Source organism: Lathamus discolor, chromosome 3, assembly GCF_037157495.1.
Source record: "Lathamus discolor isolate bLatDis1 chromosome 3, bLatDis1.hap1, whole genome shotgun sequence".
Classification (NCBI taxonomy): domain Eukaryota; kingdom Metazoa; phylum Chordata; class Aves; order Psittaciformes; family Psittacidae; genus Lathamus; species Lathamus discolor.
The window spans coordinates 121,559,115-121,578,645 of NC_088886.1; the positions used below are offsets into that span (position 1 = coordinate 121,559,115).

Consider the following 19,531-nt stretch of genomic DNA (forward strand, 5'->3'; position numbering starts at 1 on the left):
GAGAAAGAATCTAACACTAAGAACCATGGACTGTACAATTAACAAATGCAGATGTGAAGCGCTATTAGCAACATTACTTTCCTGGTCACTTTCACATTAGCCAGCAGCTCTCCCAGTTCAGCAATGATTAGAAAAAATCACACATCTCCTGCAATAAAGACAGGCTGCACCTCTGTTTTTTCTTTCCCAGGATTGATGTCATTCCTCCGCATGCCTGTAGAGGATGCAGTTCCCTTAGCAGACAGGAGCAGTAATTGTTTATCTTCTGAGGATCAGCTACCAGAGAAGGACATACATCTAAAACTGTTAAACTTGGTCTCAGTCAAACATAATTATTATGTCAAGAAAAAAAAAATCCTGTCCTACCAACAAGGGAGTGGTAGAAAACGAGTATCATCATTTATATATATATATATACATATATATAATATATATAATAAGCAAACAGGTGAGGAAAAATGAGCTCAGTTTTAGAGCTTTACTCTTTGAACATGGAAAGACCTTGCCGCTCTGAAGAAATGGTACTGATCTGAAGAGGTGCTAAGCCAGACTGTAAGCTTCAGAAGAAATCAGCAAGAGTGGTACGTAGTTTTGATCAGATTCTGAACAGTTTCCTAAAATTAAGAGAATGATAAATGATGGCAAATTTGCTTTAACATGAGTTATAATGAAACACAATCCGGTTCAGCCATAATCAGGCTTACAAATATTTGATTTGAATGTCGATAAATATATGGTATCCTATCCATGCTTTCCTCATCCAGATCTGCAGCTCCTCCTCATTTCTTCCTCCCGATCTAGAAATCCCAGTGAGTGGAAAGGCTCAGGCAGGCCGCAGGCAGGGCACCGCAGAGGGACCTCATTCCCTACCCACGGCTGTGCTTGCCAAGGGCCAAGGTGGGATTTCGTTCATTTTGAGCCACTGAGTTGTAACTGGGGAAGGAGACTGAGAGCGGTGAACCTGAACACAAGTTATAAATAGTACCAACCGTAAAGATAAGAGAGGCAGCTTGAACTGCAAATCCTTAGGAAATGTAGTTAAGCTCTTAGCCTTTCTACGCTATCAAGCGTTTTGCCAATGCCATCTTACGACAGCCTCTGGTACTGCAAGTGCAACACCTTTCCTAAAGAGTCAAAAGCAAACACGCGGGGGAAGCAAATGTGAATTTACCGCCCTTTGCCCAGGGACCAGAGGCTGGGGGGGGGGTGCAGAAAGATGCACTAAGGATTGCTGGCCTGCCTTACGTGCAGGAGAAGTTACAGGTGGAGGAACATCCGACCGACTGCCTGTGAGGATTACAGAAGGTCTAGCATGGATAAAAACATGTCTCTGTTGGGAGCGGTTGTCCTCAAGGATAGGGAAAATAAAACACACAAGTGGAATTCTTGCATAAGTTCCTTTCACTTCAATTTTTTTTCGAGGCATATCTCAGTGGAAAATGGTGTTAGCATGCATTAGGACACCATGCAATTACATTATATTGCCAATTAAAATTGAAATTGTCATTGGCAGAGGAGTAACTAACATGTTTGGAGGGAAAGAGAAGTGCAGTTCTCATCAAAATTTTCTTTGATGGGCAACATGAATCTGCTGATCTGTTTGCCTGTGGTTCCACAGGACAAAAATACAGCTGAAAAAGCCCCGTTTTTCACCTGCAGTGACAAGCACGCTTCTGTAAAGGCAGAAGTGGGGGATTTTCTGCCTATCCAGTAGTAACATATCTCTGTGAGAGAGATAATAGATGTAGGTGCAACTGGCAGTCTTTGCCTGGGTCTGTTAGCTGAGATTACATCTGTGTGTGTTTGGCGAGGAGGGATGGGTAGCTGGTAATTTAGAGCCAGATTAAAGTTTATAAAGACATGATGCTCATAAGGTTCCATCCTCATTTGAAAGCAGAAGGTAAGATGTCTTGAATGTTACTGGGAAAGTGGGAATGTGCTGGTAGAAGATGGGAAGGCCAGCGCAGCTGTCATTGGGTAGGAAGCTGCTGCCAGTAAGTAATCATAGAATCATAGAATAGTTAGGGTTGGAAAGGACCTCGAGATCATCTAGTTCCAACCCCCCTGCCATGGGCAGGGACACCTCACACTAAACCATCTCACCCAAGGCTTCATCCAACCTGGCCTTGAACACTGCCAGGGATGGAGCACTCACAACCTCCCTGGGTGTCTGAAATATGTTCCCCTCTATGTTTTTGCTTCTATCTACATTCTCACACTGGGGATTTTTAGCATCTTTTGTGTAATGATTGTTCACAACACTATAGGTGTATAGTAAGAGCTGGAGAGGGGAGGAGGGAGTTCAGATGAGATGTGGAGCAGGACAGGAACCTTGCTAACCATGGTCTGATTCTGCCCTCCTCTTCTTCGAGTGCCAATTGCTTAAAGCCAGAACAAGATCCTTTGCCCCTGATTTTAAGAAACAACACAGGCACAATCAGCTCAGTTTTAGTTGTCCAAAAGCCTGGCCTGAAAGATTAAACATAACAAAACCAATCTCTCCCTGTTAGCTCTGCCATCATCCTGTGAACGAAAAAAAAAAAACTGTGTAGCTGCTGCCCATATGCAGTAACGTGAAGAAAAATTGGAGGAAAAATGCATTTCCTCTCAGGACCTGGATGTGCTGTGGCTTTGCTTGGTCTCTGCGACAACAATCGGCAAGATCCCAGCCACAGACTCTCATGTCCGGGACTGTAACAACACAGCTTGGATCTCTCACTCTTCTTATGCCTCACGTTTTTGAGGGGGAATGGCTGCAGCCACGACTTCGAAATCACTGTCAAGGTTTGCTGTTTCCAGCCGGAGTGCCGGAGCTCGGCCTAGCCCGCGCCCTCTTGCCCGCACTAACGATGGCGGCGGCGCTGACCCGGAAGGGGTGGTGTGGCCGGTCGCGGGGTGAGGGAGCTAGAGGGCGGGTTTCCCCAGCCCGCCGCCGCCGTGCCGGGAGCCCAGCCCAGCCCAGCGGGGCGCGGGGGTGCCGGTAGCCGCCGCCATCGCAGCCCGCATGGGGCGGGCGCGGCCGGGCCCCGGCGCTGCCTGAGCGGGGCCGGCGGGCTGCTGTGTCGGGCTCGCTCCCTGCCCGGCTAGGCGGCCCGCCCGGGGCCGGGGGCGCCCCTGAGAGGGCGGGGAGCCGCGGCGCCATGCAGTGCGCGGACCCCGCGGCGGCCATGAAGGGGTCGGAGGGCGAGGGCAAGCCGGAGCAGCCGCCGCCACCGCCGGCGGGGCAGAGCGGCGGCAAGAGTGGAGGCGGCCGCGGCGCCAAGGGCTGGCAGTACAGGTGGGCGCGGCGGGCCGGGGGCTGCGGGTGGCGGGTGAGGTGCGGGCGGTGGGCCGGGAGCCGTCCGTGCTGCTGAGCCTGGCGTGGTCCGCTCGTAGCCCCGCGTCCCCGTCACGGGGCAGCCCACGCCCTGCCCGCCCTGAGCGTGGTTGTCATTGCGGATGCCCCGGCTGTGGCCGCCCTCGCCGCTGCTGGGGGCCAGGCGGGGACCCTTCCTCCTCCTCCGGCTCCGGGCTGAGCCCGGCCGCCGCTCTCTTATTGCAGTGTCCTCTCGGAGCGGCTGCGGCACGCGGGCCGGCCGTCACTCGGCTCCGCTTTCCGTACGCCTGTGCCAGCACAAAGCCCCGCGTCCGGGCTGCAGGTACTGCCCGGAACGTGCCTTTGCTCCTTCGGGTTTGGTCTTATTTTCCTCTCTCAGAGCGTGGGCACCAGCTGAAAGTTGTAGAAGGCTTTCTGCCGCTTTCCAGCCTTGCCAAAAAGCTAAACTTTGTGCCAAGTTCTAGGTCGGTGTGTCTTCTGTAATAACATAATGGCAGGTTGCTTTTCTTAATTGATATTTTCTGTTTGTCGCTGATAGCGAAACTGAGTCTGCACGGAGTTTCTGGTTTATCTGACTTTAAGAATGGATGTGCTTACCGTAAATTAGGGCGATTACTCAGATACGGCAAATACAGCAGAAGAGAGCAAAGAAAATAGGAGAAGCTGAGCACACAGCATTAATTCGAGATGGATTCAAACTAAAGTGCTTCCTTTAAATGACCTGCCTGTGCATTTGAGGGGTGTAGAGGTTTTCGTGTACTTTTTTCTGATGTGGTTTCAGGTTGAAAGACACACACTGATAGGAGGCCCTCTGAGGCATCACTTGAGAGGTTTCTGAATCTCTCGCTGCTTTGAGGTGTCTCATCCTTGACTGGAGATCTGCCATGTTGCTGTTGAAAATACTGCTGTGATTTGAAGTTTGCACACTTCTTCTTCAAATGGAGACTCTCCAGAGCTGTCATCTGCCAGCCCAGATGGACTGGCTTGCTGTTTCTTGCTTGTGGAGACAGCAAAACTGGAGTGTGGTACCTCTGTGTGTGTTGTGCGGGATGGAGGACCGTCAGATGTCTTAGACAAACCAGCACCAGGCTGTGCCGGCTCTGAGTGCCTGATGATCCTAATAGGGAGCAAGCAGCTCGGTCATCACTGGGAATCTGGGTCATGAGTAATTTACTTCTCTGGTGACTAGTGCCGGAAAGAAAAGTTATGATTTCAAGGCCAATATTTCAGGCTTTTAAATAGGGAAAGCTTCTTGTCAGATCCAGTTACCAGTTGTCTTATCTGCTGTTTCCAGTTGCTTGTAAACTTTTTTTAAAAGAAAAAACAGCCCTATAGATTCAAAGATAAGTCTGAATTTTCTAATGAAAATTGGTATTACTGTGACCAAGCACTTACTGTGCATGTGTTTCACCTGTGAAACACAGGAGTTAGTTTATGCAATAAAATACTTCAATTTTGATATTTTTATGTGGAATTGGAGGTAGTGGAAGAGATGAGATACCCAATTTGTTTTGCCTGAACCCCTTTTTACTATAGTATGCGTGAAATGGTTGTCATGGGTCAGTGCTGTGCAGTGAAATTTCACTTTTTAAAATTATCCGTCCAAGCGTTTTGTCTCTTCCTTAAGTGCTTGCTGTGGCTTGTAGGGGAGAAGTTGAGCCTGCTTGCAAGAGTTTGGTGGCTTCACAGCTGTAGGTGGAAACTGTACATATTGTTGCGTGCACCTATTGATATCTGGTTAAATTTGCTCTAATACCCTAGTGCAAATTGTCCTTTTTTTCTTTCTGGATCACTGGGACAAGTTTAATGTACTAATTGTATTATTGTGGACGCTTGAGGTACCTCACTGTTAATCTCTGCTCTAGAATCAATTATTTGCTCCTCATTTGTCTCTGTATCTAACTACCCACAAAATATCACCTTTTCCCTCTGCCTTCCTATGAAGTTTTCCTGGATTGGGATGCTGTAGCTTAGTTTTCACTTTGTGTATTACATCTATTCTAAAATGTATTTGACAAATAAAGACCTCTCATAATAAATCATTGTCTAAAATATGGGTTTTAGAAACTGGTTTGCTGGGAGGTTCTGGTAGAAGTTTGATCTTTAACTTCTATAGCACTAATTGTGAGAAGTGTGTGGTCACACAGCTTATCAGAAGTAGAGTCCTGAAGTAGTTGGTCATCTGGGGCTCAAGTATAGCTCTGTATTCAGTGAAGCATCTTGTCAAAACAGCTGTAGCATAGTTTTCAGACAAATGGGACAAGTCCTTTAATCAAGATAATCAAGTTTAGACAACTTGATACTTTAATGCTCCAAATAGGGAATTATGACTATTGGAAAAAAAAAAAAATCTCCAGCACTGTGGAACCTGAAGATAGTGAAAACTAAATCTTTCAGAGAGGTGGAAACTGAACATTCTTGGAGTTAAATGCATGTCTTGAAAGTAAAAAATGAAGCAGAAAGTAAAACTTCATATTTTTGCAGGGGAATGATAGGGAGATTTTTAAATAGCTGTGACAAAGTTGCACCAGACATTTATCATAGTAGGAAAAGAAGAGACAATCGGAGGCTGTCAAGTGCCTCAGATGATCTAGAGACAGAGCTGAGTCTCTTTGCATGCTTTCTGCGTGTCGCCTATGTATGGTGAGTTCAGGCAGTTCAGTAAAGCAGTGCCTCCTTTAGAATTTCTAAGGGCGCAGTTTCTTCAGAGGGCATGAAGATACTCTTTTTCTTGACTTAATGGGAGGTAAGGCTTCTTGAGAAATGGCTCTTCTAGACATCCGACAGGAACTGATCTTGTTTGTTTATGAATACATGATCAGTGTCAGAGTGCATCTGAGACCAGCCAACCCTTGGCTGCGTTTTCCTGACTGGGGTCAGGACTAGTGTGAATGTGAACTTGCAATTAAGTAGATGAAGAGAGGCTGAGATGCTGTGCCACACACTAAGCCCTTTATCCCTATTTTCATTTGGCAAAAGTTACCATGAGGTGAGACTTAGGAAAAACTTAAAATTATTAAAAGATTACTTGATAAAGTAGTTTAAGATTATAACATATTTCTAAACAGGTTCTCTATTTTCAGCAGTAACCAAGCTAGGAAGTAAGTGTAGGGTTGCCCAAATGAAGAGTTATTTGCATTCAGCAATTCTGGTTTTACTCGTGACCTTCATTTGGTTTTTGATTTGCTCTAGCTTAAATGAACAGAGTAATTTCAAAGCAGTGAAAGAAGGGAGACAGTTTTGGCAGGTACTTCTGTGACACGAGAATTGTAGTCATTCAAATAACATAAAAATTTCACAACCAGAAAGCCGAATCTCTGTCTATGAGCTGAATAGAGAGCTGGTCAGAATATGTGCCAGAGAAGTGTAACAAGTCCTTTCAGCTTGGCTTGAGGAGCTTTCAGATAATTCTGAGAGAAGTGACTTGCAATTACTGGTTCTCATTTATCTACATAATCAGAATTTCAAAGCACTGTGGTTGACTAGAGAAACAAGATTGTCTTTCCCAGTAGGAGACACGCTAATGTGCCGTCCTCTTACATTTTTCTTAGTGGTTCTGCTCTCAGATACATAAGTCAATTCAGCTGGTATTAAAAGGATTTCCAACATTTATTCTCTTGCTGGTAGAAATACATGTAAAATGTGAATGAATTGCCCAGATGATTGATGATTTTTAAACTTGCAAGTTATATTTCAAAACCTGTTTGCTTTTCAGTTCTGCATATATTTGTTATAGATAGCTGCCTTTGTTCCTTATTTCTGAAATGGTTTTGACATCTGCTTACTATGGATTTAGCCAATCTATTTATAAAATGCTACAGGCTTTTTGCATATTCTTTTTTTTAAAGGAACAAGTTAATTTTAGTTAGCTGCTCCTATAAGTTTACTTAAGTGCTGCAGTTGTGAGTTTGTATAGAAAAACATTTGGATGAATGTAGCTTCTAAGTAAAGGAGCCAATTTTCTAGGCTCATATTACTTTTTATATATGTTTTTTCTTTTGTTTTTTCTTTGCTAGTGGTGACAGTGGCAGGTCAGAGGGTGCACCATGCTGGGTGGCTTCTGCTTGTCATTAGGTTATCAAATTAAGGCAGATTCTCTTGCAGAATTACTCCATGTGGCTTTAGGCCAGAGTAGGAGAGGCTGAGAGTAAGCATACAGAAGTGCAAACAAACAGCAGAAAAAGGGTTTTGGCAACTCTGTAAATTGCTTTGTATCAAATGCAAAAGGATTACAAATTTAAGGCAGGTGAAATGGTTTTCAGCCTTCTTGTAAGGGCTTTGGTTATTTTGCAATTGGCACTCTGCAGGCCTTCTTTATAAATACTAAAAAACAGAGTAAACAATTACCTTAATTCAGTCTCCTGTGTTCAGGCAGGTCAGTGTGTGGTACACATAAGAGAAGAACTGGTAGCTGAAACACATGAATATATTTTAATTGTGCATTTTGAGATGATCATGAACTCCTCTTCATCAAGTGATCCCATAGGAAATGTGTTTTGAAGGAAATGCTTATTTCTGAGTTTGATCCCAGTTAACTTGGAGGGTCACTGACAATCCTTTATATGTCGAACACATGGAAGCAAAATGAGTGAGACTGAGCTAGGCTGTGGAAGTGTTTATGATTTTTATTCATGCTATCTTGCAAAAATGATGTAATTAGTAGTAATAAAGTGTCTTGAAACTGATGTGATCCTGACTGGATGTTGATAAGAATGTTTTGGTGGTTTTTTTTATTGAGGGTGGTGTTGATGTCAGTCTTAGTTGCAAGAAAATGAACAAATTCCAAGAATGTTTGATCTTGGGAGGATAAATTTCATCTGTTTGGCCTTTTGAAGCTGAAACCAGCTTGGTAGGAATAGATAGAGGAGGTAATGGCAGCACAGTGTTCAACAATGCTTCAAGTTGCCAGTCTCTCCCTTGTTGGTCATGTGTTCTTGTCTCTGAACTCAGCATTTCTCATCATAGTATTAATGTAAACCTTTAATTCTTGCTTAGGCTGCAATAGAGTGTGTTAGCTGACCTGATTAACTCTGGACTCCTGTGAGCAGGCCAGAATTCAAGTTTAAGTCCCTGTGACTTGGTAAGTGGAAAAAAAAAAAGGAAACCTCCTAAACCTTCGTGTAAATGTTAGTGCCATCCTAGGACTTTTATCTCTGATGCTGGTACTCCTAGTACTTCCTTTTTATTACCCACCTCTCTTGTTCTGTGGGTTTTTTTTTTTTCTGTACAGCTTAAAACAAAATTATTTGGGATCCTACATGGAGTTTTTGTATATTCGTTGTAATCGGTAACTGTGTAAACACCTTCCTTGTTGTGTGCAACTGCAGAGGGAGTGAGAGGCTGTAAGTTTGTGGTGTTACCTGAGAGGTCTGAGAAGGGCTGCTCCTGCTTTGATTTTCTGCTCTCTTACAGCCCACCCCACCTCCTTGGTTCCCCACTGGTGCAAGAACCTCTTGGCATTGTGACATTGAGGCACCAGCCACCAATGGGGATGGGGGTTCTGCTGCCCCTTCCATTATACTTCTGCTGGCAGCTTTCAGGCTGGGATGGTGGCTCTGATGTTGAGCCTGTGTCAGAATGAGCCCTGGTGTTCCTTCCTTCTGTTTCTAGTGGTCTGTGAAGATTCTTTACCACTGCGTAGCCTTTGGAATGCCCTAGCTGCTTGCTTTCAGACTTCTTGCTGGCCTTTGGGTGTGATGAATTGGGTGGTAAAATGAAGAGTTTTTCAAGTGGTTGCTGTGAAATTCAGAATTTATTTTTGCGATTTTTTTATGTTGTGTTCCTTTTACTAAAAAACAGAACCACTTTCACATTTGTTCAGTATATTGGAGAGAAATGACTGAAAAATCTGGTGTCTGGATTTCTTTATCCTCATTTCAGAGTATACCATATTCATAATAGTAATTTAGAAATGCTGCATTTTGCGTAATTTGTTCATTAGAATAGACAAGAAGCCCATATTTAGAATGGTCATCAAATGGTTATCCATGTCAGGATCCATTCCATGTTACTAAAACGTTAAAGTCATCTTTTATCAAGCTGATTTTACCCATTGCTGAAGCCCCAAGCACTTCTTGAAAGGCAGGTGAGCCATTCCTGTTCACACATGTATGTATGACGTGGAAGATTGGGGTTGGAGTAGGTGGAAGCTCAGAAGCATTGTAAATTAAAAGAAGTAAATCTCTGTGTGAGGGGTAGTAATTTGATAGAATTGGGGAAACAGGTTTGGGTAATTTAAGCAGGGCTTCATGATGGCTGATGTTCTAGCAGGGAATCTAAACTCACATTCCTGAGCCAAGGTCTGCAAGGTCTGGGTTTCTTTCTCTAGCTCTGTGGCTCCTCAGTGAACACCTGTTAAGAGCAGTGTCCCTCTTGTGCTTCTCTGAGCATCCCTGTGTTGAAGGGGCAGGCTGTAAAACTTGCTGGGGCAGGGGTGACAAACGTGGGAGCTGGTTCTGGCATAGCAGGATACTTGTGTTAATACTGGGCTGTCTGTTCAGAGTTCATATGAAGCTAAACTGAAGAAGCACAAACTTCTGAATAGCTTCTAAATATCTAGTAACTTGTGGTTTCCATGGAATAGATTTCTGCAGGAGTTAGTGGCCGTTACAGATGTCTATCCTTCACTAAGTGCAAAGGGGATTTTTCAGCTTCACCTTTTCTAATGTAATTATGTAGCAGCAAGTTAATTAAAATTGCCCACAACATGAACATCCTGCTCTGCTACACACCCTCTCTCCCCAGAGAGAAGATGAAAAACAAACTGCAAGTGGCTGACCTAATCACATTGCTTAACGCAGAAGCAGAAAGCACCAGCTGCTGCTGTTGGGTTATCCTACACATGTTCTTGTGCTGTGCTCATTGTACCATGAAAATTAAGGCCTGTGTGCAAGGACCCCTGTTTACTTAAGGTTGTTGCCTTGACATGCACTCTGATCACCTGCCAGTGCTGATGAATTATTTCTGTAGGGGATCACTGCCTGCTGGTAATGGTGCCAGGCAACTTTTCAGGGTGCTTGCGAAGCGTGTATTTTTTCAGGTTTTCTGTACTTTGTGCCTAATGCTGAAATAGGAGGGGAGGGCAGGCTGAAGTGGGATGGGAGAAGTGGTGTTTCTTTGTTAAGACAAATGTTATATTTGACAACCTGCTTTGGAGCAGGGGGCAGGCTTTTTGCTACAGGTATGCATTTTTATTTTTTTCTTCCCAGGTATAAATTCATGAGTTTTTGGTGAGGCTGCAAATGTCTAAAATCTTGATTAACATTTAGGCAGTGACAGATCAGTTTCCCAAAAAGCCCAGTGTGTGTTGAGAAGTTGGTTTTATTCCCTGCAGTGGAGATGTAAGAGAAAGTGTGAGATCTGCTGGGCAGAGCTGCAGGATGCTATATTAAGGAACTGGTTTCTGACCCTGGCTCTGCTTCCTCTGTGGTAACAGTCATATTGTTTAAGCTGTTTTTCCCCTGTAATTGCTAACCATGTGTTCCTCTTTCTCTTGGAGGCCTAGTTTGAAACAGTTGGCTCTGATTTTGCAAAACTTTTGCAGCTGAAACGAGCAAAAGCTGTGATTTGAATGCATGAATAAAACAAAAATTAGGCCACAGCTATCTCAGAGTTGGACTGAAAATTCATTGTGCGTCAGTTCTCTGTGTGTAAAATGGGATGATAATGTCCTTGTACTTTTATTGTTCAGTACATGATTCCTTCATAAATGTTAGTCACAAGCACAAGAGAAGAAAACCTCAAGGAAACTCTCTTTATTAGCGCCTGAGTGCCAGATGAATAATGCCTGATGCTCATTGCACAATGAAAAGGAGTGGTTTTGAATAATTCCTTGTCTGGGAACAACTGTCTACTCAAAGCATGAAACTAGAAGTATTCCCGCTCTTTTTGTGTGTTGTCATAATCACAGGTGGTTAACACACATGCTTTCTTAATTAGAGTTTAAACCTTCTGAATACCTTATGCCTCAAGTTTAAAGTAGAAATGTTTTTGAATTCTCTATATACAAGAATTATAATTTGGGATGGGAGTGACCTCTGGGAAATCTCTAGTCCAGCCTCCTGCTCAAAGCAGAGCCAGGTCAAAGTTAGAAGAGGTCATTTAGGGCCATTATTGAGTTTGGGCATTTCCAAGGATGGAGATACCACAGCCTCTCTGGACTCCTGGCCCAGGGCTTACCCCTCTCTTTTTGAAGGATTATTCCATGTGTCAAACAAGAAATTTTGTTTTGCTGCAACTTGAAATTGTTGCTTCTTGCCCTTCGGCTGTACATCTCTGAAAGGTCTGTCTCCATCTTCTCCCTATGTAGGGGAGATAGTGATGAGACCCCCTGTAAGGCTTCCCTGCTTCTAAAGGAGTCTGAAAAGACACAGGTTCCTCAGGCTGTTCTTGTCTGGCACAGCATAGCTTGCACTGATCCATGGGTTAGTCCATCCCAGGCACAAGGCTTTGCATTGCTTTTGTTGAAGTTCAAGTGGTCTTACTCAGCCTGTTCCTCTGGACAGTTGGGATCTCTTGGAAAGGCAGCCCACCCTACTGCATCCTGACTGCTCCCATAGGTTTGATCTCACCATAGAGGTTGCAGAGGGTGGATGGTGGTCCATTGGCCAGCTCTGAGGCATTTAGCAGTGTAGACCCCTGAAGTGCACCACTTGTGACTGCTAGTTAGATTTCAAACTATTGGCTGTTGCTTCTAGAGTCTGCTGGTCCATGCTTTTTTTTTCTTTGCCTGTCTTGTACTTCGGGCTCATGTCTTTCTGAGTATTTAGTCAGTTAAGTGTGTTGTTGCTTGCTTGGAAGGTGGTAATAATTATCTTCTGTATTTAATCTGAAGTGCCTCAGAAAGGGTTAAAAAATAATTTAAAAGGCAAGAGGCTTATTTGGAGTAGCTGATTGGTGTATTTACCTTCCATTTAATATCCAGTGTTTTATTGCTGCAAAGTCCACAATGGTAGTGTGTAATTATCGATAAAATATTTTCAAAGTCATAATCACAAATACATCTTCAAACTGGAAGGTCATATATTTGTATTTGTGATATGGTAGGCAGTACTAGACTAGAAGCACAGTGGGATTGAGTGCACCCTCAGCAAGTTTGCCGATGACACCAAGCTGTGTGGTCTGGTTGATATGCTGGAGGGAAGGGATGCCATCCAGAGGGACCTTGACACGCTTGTGAGGTGGACTGATACCAACCTTATGAAGTTCAACCACGACAAGTGCAAGGTCCTACACCTGGGTCAGAGCAATCCCAGGCACAGCTACAGACTGGGCAAAGAAGAGATTCAGAGCAGCCCTGCAGAGAAGGACTTGGGGGTGCTGGTCGATGAGAAAATGAACATGAGCCGGCTTCAGTGTGCGCTTGCAGCCCAGAAAGCCAACCGTATCCTGGGCTGCATCAAAAGGAGTGTGACCAGCAGGTCAAAGGAGGTGATCCTGCCCCTCTACTCTGCTCTTGTGAGACCTCACCTGGAGTATTGTGTGCAGTTCTGGTGTCCTCAGCATAAAAAGGACATGGAACTGTTGGAACAAGTCCAGAGGAGGGCCATGAGGATGATCAGGGGACTGGAGCACCTCCTGTATGAAGACAGGCTGAGGAAGTTGGGGCTGTTCAGCCTGGAGAAGAGAAGGCTGCGTGGAGACCTCATAGCAGCCTTCCAGTATCTGAAGGGGGCCTATAGGGATGCTGGGGAGGGACTCTTCATCAGGGACTGTAGTGACAGGACAAGGGATAACGGGTTAAAACTTAAACAGGGGAAGTTTAGATTGGATATAAGGAGGAAATTCTTTCCTGTTAGGGTGGTGAGGCACTGGAATGGGTTGCCCAGGGAGGTTCTGAGTGCTCCATCCCTGGCAGTGTTCAAGGCCAGGTTGTATGAAGCCTTGGGTGACATGGTTTAGTGTGAGGTGTCCCTGCCCATGGCAGGGGGGTTGGAACTAGATGATCTTGAGGTCCTTTCCAACCCTAACTAATCTATGATTCTGTGATTCTAAGATGCCTTGGGATTGAATGTGTAGTAAGCTAAACAGTGTTGAACTGTGCTTAAGAGTAACTAAGTGACGCAGAGGTTTGCTCCACCAGTTTCTGTAAATGGCACTTAACGGAGGGCCCCTGCTTTCTGAGGTTGTGTGGGTAGCAGGTAGTCCAGAATTGCAAAGATGCATCAGCGTGTTTGCCTCACTTACATTATGCCAGTATGTTTGCTGAGCAGAGTAGCTTTAATTTGACTGCTTGAATTTTCTGAAACCAGACTTCAAGGGAAGGCTTTGGTAACAATAGTGTGTGAAACTGTGTATTATAGCTTGCTAATGTAAATTGATAATGTGAACAGTAACAAAACTATCGGCAACAATCTTTCTCCAGAGGTATCAAGTGGAGAGTTTAGACCTTTTGAGGTATCTGGTTCTTGCGTGCTCCAGCTCTAAAATGTTGTTGCCTAAATTTACAGTTATTTTTCCTCTGATAGTTTGAGTAGTAGTTATCATTGCAGAAAAATCTGCAGAGTTGGCTGTTGACTCTTGGGTCCAGATTCACTTGTATTATGCTGACACAAATCCACAAATAAGCTGTACATGAGTGGGGTTCTTGCTGACTTGAGGTGTTCAGGTATGTGCAAGAGAAATTGGTTAGCTGAAGCTCACTGTGGTTTTTTTTTTCCAGGCAGATGTATTTTGAAAGGTAAAGAGTTCTCTAAATGATAAAGTAGTTAAATAATCGGCTTAACAGTGGTCCAGTGAGAGCAGTGCTTGCTGCTTATTACTTAAATGTTCTCTTTCTTTTTTTTCTGTTGCTAACCTGTAAAAGCATTACAATACATTTTCATTTGTATATAATAGACCTGTGGCATTAGTGCATGAAAGGGGAGAATCAAATGCAAGTTTAGTTAGGATGGTTTTAAAGAAACTCTGTATGCTTGATTTATCATTCCTCTTGGGAACTAGCATTGATAGAAAATTTGGGTACAAATGCAATGGCCATGTTGGTAGCAGGGAGCTGGGGAGGCTGAGCAGTGGGGAGAGCCCCTCATCCTGGGATAGGAAGCCTGGTCTGTATGGTGCCAGGCTCATGGACAGCAGATTTCAGCTCTGCTGCACCCTTCCTTTGTGCAAGCCTGCCTTTCTCTTCCAATGCATGTCTGTGCTCTCAGGAGTAACATGTTAAGAGAGGGTTTCATACCTAATGAGGATGTGTGTGTCACTAGCATGCTTGTAACCAAGTGGTATTCTGAAGCATCCCCAGGGGCTCTTGTTCTTGTCATATTGTTGGACCTTTTCCCCTTGCATTAGTTGGTTTCTAAACTTATAATTGAGTAGTCAAACACATGAGCTGAAGAGCAGGAGGTTTGCTGACACTTTACCATTGACTGTAGATCACTGCTGATGAATGAAACAGCAAGGTTAGTTTTTTGCTCTTGCAAGAGCAGATTTATTGATGGAAAAGCAGAGCAAATTTATTGATATAGGTACTCTGTAAGCAACATATGCTTCTGTCTTAGCTTGTTGGGCGTACTGGGGAACCTGCTCTTGCATGAATGAGCTGTGGCACTGGCGTGTGCTTAATGTGATGGTAGTTTCCTGGGAGTAAGTGATCTTTGCAGTTGCACAAGATATGTCTGAAGTTTCTCTTGCTGATACAGGCTTTTTTCCCCTTTTCTTCCCCACCCTTTCTCTCTGTTTAACAGAAAGGGGAACTAGTTTGTTGTCGATAAGCACTTTGCAGTGGTCGGTGATGAAGGGAGCTATTGCCAACAGTGAGTCTCTGGGCAAATAGAGATGAACATGTTCAGTGAAAATGGTTATTGCTTTTTTCAAACTACCTAGTCAAAACCGCTCATTGGTTTGCACTGCTGAGATCCTGATTTCTTTCTTTCCTTTTCTTTATGCTTTGCTAGCTTTTAATCTGATGGCAGTCTCTTTCACCACGTTTTTGCCTCTTGCTGTGAGCTCAGCAGGAGGGAGTCTGTTCTGTAGCCAGGGCCTGAAGGCACTGTTATAACAGCACTGGTGGCAGCTATGGAAGCTGGATCCCCCTTCAGGACTCCTCCCTGACATCTGCATAGGCTCCAGTCTTTTGGTCGTCCTTCCTGTTGGAAGCAAATCCACATGTACTCAGCAAATGCACTTGACTCGAATCAAGCCTTACACAGATTGGGAAGCCTTTGGCTGCTGCGTTTGCTGTTCAAACAGCTGTTGGGCCTTCACAGACCTGGCTGCTCAAAATATACCACGTGGTGCTGTCTGTGTCCCAGCAAAACTAAAATCACCAGAAGGGCAGCCTTGGAAGTTTTCAGTAATTGCTTTCTAGGTGGGTGTAATTTTGTGCTACTGGTAGTGGTGACCTGTTTGTGTGGGGCTTTCAAGGGAGAGCTGCACTGTGCGGGGCATGAAAAAGGGGCAGGGAGGCCTTCTGCCTTGCTGTTTATTCTTGAAGAAAATGTTGGCCCAACCCTTGTCAGGTGTGAGCCTGAGTGTCTTGGCTGAAACTCCTGAAGGACGTCATTCTGGGACTGCTGTTCCTCAGCACCTGCATTCAAGACTTGGATGCTGCTCGTAAACAGGATATGGGGGGAATTTGGCCCAGCTATCATTACCTCATTCCTCCCTCAGGACAGATCACCCTGCAAGGCACTGGCAGCTGCTGCAACTGAAGAGGCATGCTAGAAAAGCACAAATAAACAACAGTAATCCTTTGTGGATGTTTCATTCTTGTATTTTAGTAGCACGTAGATGCATAGAAATCTGGGTTATGGTAAACATCTTTAAAGTTGGGGAGGGATAGTTTTCTGGCAAGAGTATGAACTGATTTGTGATTTTTCATAGTCTTCAGTCATTTGCTTAAAGGGACAGTTTCAATCCATCTCTCAATATTTATGAACTAAAGAAGTCTGATAAATGGGCAGCCAGTTAAAGTGGTGTTCAGCCTTTGGGGGAAAAAAAAGAAAGAAGGTTTTGGGGGGTGGCAAATATGCCGGGCTGGAGTTGACACGTACCATGAGTTTCTGTGTAATTTTATTCCTGGATTGTGATTTACACAGTATCCTTACTGAAAGTAGTCCACCAAAAGTTAAGATGGAATTTTGGTTTACATCTTGAAGGCTGTGACAGGTCTGTTGCAACACTTAAAGGATGACAAACCCCCCCCCAACATTTGACAGAAAGATGTGAATTTCTGTAGAAGTACAGACTTTAGGGGTTGTTGACTCATCATTGCTGAGTTGTTGATGTTCCTTTGACAATCTGAGACTGCTGTGAAGATTTTGAATAGCAAGAACAGCATCTTGGCTATGAAAAGACATACGTATCTATAGGTACATGTACATGCGTGTAGGCAGCAGTGTGAATGCAAAGGTATTCTTAAAGTTGGGAAGGATGCTGGTGGAGCCAGGCCTCGCTGTCAGTGTTGATAAACTGCTCAGTGTTTAGTGTCAAATTTGCTTCTGAAATCTATTTTCTGGAAGTTAAAAACGCTACTGTGAGGAATTGTGGAGACTTCTGAAGTACACAGATGACTCTGAAGCAGGTTTTACTGTTGTTTCATTAGAAACAATGCTGGAAAGGGCTTTAAGGAAGATCTTACTCTTATTATTTTACAAATTGTGTTTATCTGTGAGCAGAGCCAGTGCCTGAACCTCAACTTCTTGTTCTCAAAGTCTACCATTTTAAAAGCTTTCTGTAGTGCTTTGAAGAGCTTTGCTATTAATCCCTTACTAGTGAAATATGACTGGGGTTTTGTGGTTTTGGTTTATTTCTTGGTGGTTTATTTATTATTTTTTTACAATGTTAGTTGCCTTACACCACTGCTTTAGCAAAACAAATAGTTCAGTTTAATTCTTGCTATGGAGGCACTAATCTTAAAATCATTCAAGAAATGTTCTAGTTATAATTCCATGGTCTTGTTGCTATAAATAATACTGAGAATGTTTCCTGTATTCACAGGAAAGTACTAGTACTTACCCAGAAGAAGATTAGGAGGTTAACTGTAGTTAACAGGTTTGTGTACCATTACAGGTTCTGCCTTTTGTGAATTGCAATTTGTGGACTGGATTTAAATCTATTTTTTTAAGCATATAAAATTGTTATGTATGTAAAAATAATCCTTAGTTCAAATGCTGAAAATTCCCTGGCCCACGTGGTGTGAGAATTTGGGCTGGGAGAGTATGATTAGTGTTTATAATGTCTGTGTCTTTACTGTTTCATTGGCTTATTTGTTTGCCTTGAGGCTCTGACACAGGAAATGTTTTAAACATTGCCAAAGCTTATCATACCCTTCAGACAGGCTAACCCCTTATTTGCACGGGTGCTAAAAGTTTGCCCAGCCTTTGGCAGAATGAAAACTAAATGTATTTATATGTAGATACATAAAAGTACAGTCCTTTGGGTTTGTGCAGTTCTGTTGCAGATGTATGGACAGAATTAAGTAGGAAAATAATCAGTATTGTCCAAGAGGCAGCTCATTTAGCAGAGACTTCTGTTCATGCTCCATCTTTGGGTGCTGGCTTTTCTGGCATTCCCTGGTTTCCCAAAAAGCAAGCCACAGCTCATTGTCTTATCTCTTGCAGCTGACATGTTATATTCCTCCCTTGCTGCAGAGGCTAGTCCATAAGGAATCTCTCCCTGGAGCTGATGGTTGTGTGTCTTGGGATGTGCATCACTACTGTTGGGCTCTTCTGTACTGAGGTTTGGCCATTGGTCCTTAAGTATGTACCTATGATCTTATGCAGACCTTGAATGAGGTCTTTTTGCTTGTGAATGGGAGTCTTTTTGCTTGTGAATGGAAGCCTGCTAAATATACTTCTGAGCTTTACCTTGTACATTGAGTTATAGCTCCTTTGTTTGAGATAAGGGGTTTGGGGACCCCTTGCATACAGTTTGGGATTCTGAAACACAGCTGGTCAGTGTGTTTTAACATTGTGCACTTGTGTTCATGTTTATGTAACATGCAACTTCCAGATCAGTGGTGTCCATAATGCTGGAGGTGACTGTCTTGCTTATCCTCAGTCACTTTCTCAGACTTCTCTGGGGTGCTGTTCTCAGAGTTTTTTGGTGACACTATCAACTTCTGGGACTGCTGAGGCTAGAGATAGGAATTACTGAAGAGGAGGCATTTGGAGAAGTTTGAGTCCAGTCAAAGTGAAAATGCAAGTAGAGAGGAACATGTGGATGAAGGCAAAATGTAGTCAAGTGTTCATTTGATGTGAAGTACATCACTGAAAGGGCTGCACCCCCTTCTATGGTGACATTTTGCTTTTTCTAAAGTCTGACAAAATCTCATCTGTCATGCTCAAAAAAGTTGTCAAATTATTTTAAGCAAAGACTGTCAGATGAATGGACTTCCATAGGCCACAGATGTTTTCATTGCAGTCTGAAGTCACTTTCCTGAATTTTCTTGGTCTCTGTTGAAGACACCTGTGATTTAGGCAACTTGGTTAATGGGAGAGTGCAGAAGCTCTAGCCCAATTGTGCAGGGCTCTGTAAGATGTCTAACTGAAAAACAGGGGTGAAGCTTGCATTCACTGAAATTGAAAAACAACTACTTGTGACTAGGGACAATTTTCAGATGGTTAAAACCCAAGCTCATGCATTTTTATGACTATACAATCTTATAGTCTTCAGCTATATTAAGACAGCAAGTCTAAAGTGCTTCCCTTATATGCCAGTTATAACAAATGAGAAGCATCTGCAGAGGGTGAATTTGGTTGTATCTTCTTTAGCATTTTTCTATGTTTAAACTGTATCATAGCCTGAATACCCTCTGCTCTCCCTGGTTTCATTTTTATCTATAGGGTTGGTTTTTTTATCTGTAAGTACCATTTAATGAGCTATTAGAAATTAAATTCCTAGATAGTCCTGCTGGCTGCTCTCCATTGCAGGATATTACTGCAATACTGATTGCTGCAGAATCTAGAACACAGTTTTGGTTTTAAGTGTAACATTAAAACCCAGCAACTTGTTTTTTCTTCAAAAATGTGGATTCTTGCCTTTCTTCTTTGAATAGTATTACTGAATGGCCGTGATATGACAGTTATTTACTCTGAGGTTATCTTCATTAGTGTCATCCTAAATATCCTCCTTTAAGATGAAACTTAGGGTAATGTATTATATTTATCAAATTGCCAGATGTCTAATTAATCTGGTGATACTGACACTGTCTATATATGAGATACAGACAGCAGCTTCAGTTATTATTTGAAAGTTAACCCCAGTACTTAGTCCCAC

The 19,531-nt window shown here is 43.4% G+C and overlaps 1 protein-coding gene across 2 annotated transcripts in view; it reads left to right on the forward strand.

The window, feature by feature from the left end:
• The first annotated feature begins 2,940 nt into the window (after positions 1-2,940).
• The window catches only part of OSBPL11 (oxysterol binding protein like 11), a 44,992-nt gene continuing 28,401 nt past the window's right edge, over positions 2,941-19,531 (forward strand). Inside the window, exon 1 of one of the 2 annotated variants that reach the window (XM_065671382.1) lies at positions 2,941-3,277. In XM_065671382.1, the coding sequence (XP_065527454.1) occupies positions 3,141-3,277 (137 nt within the window). In that variant the 5' untranslated portion in view covers positions 2,941-3,140. Of the gene's footprint in view, positions 3,278-3,423; positions 3,639-19,531 lie in introns of those variants that run through there. The other variant, XM_065671381.1, reaches the window with a different exon arrangement.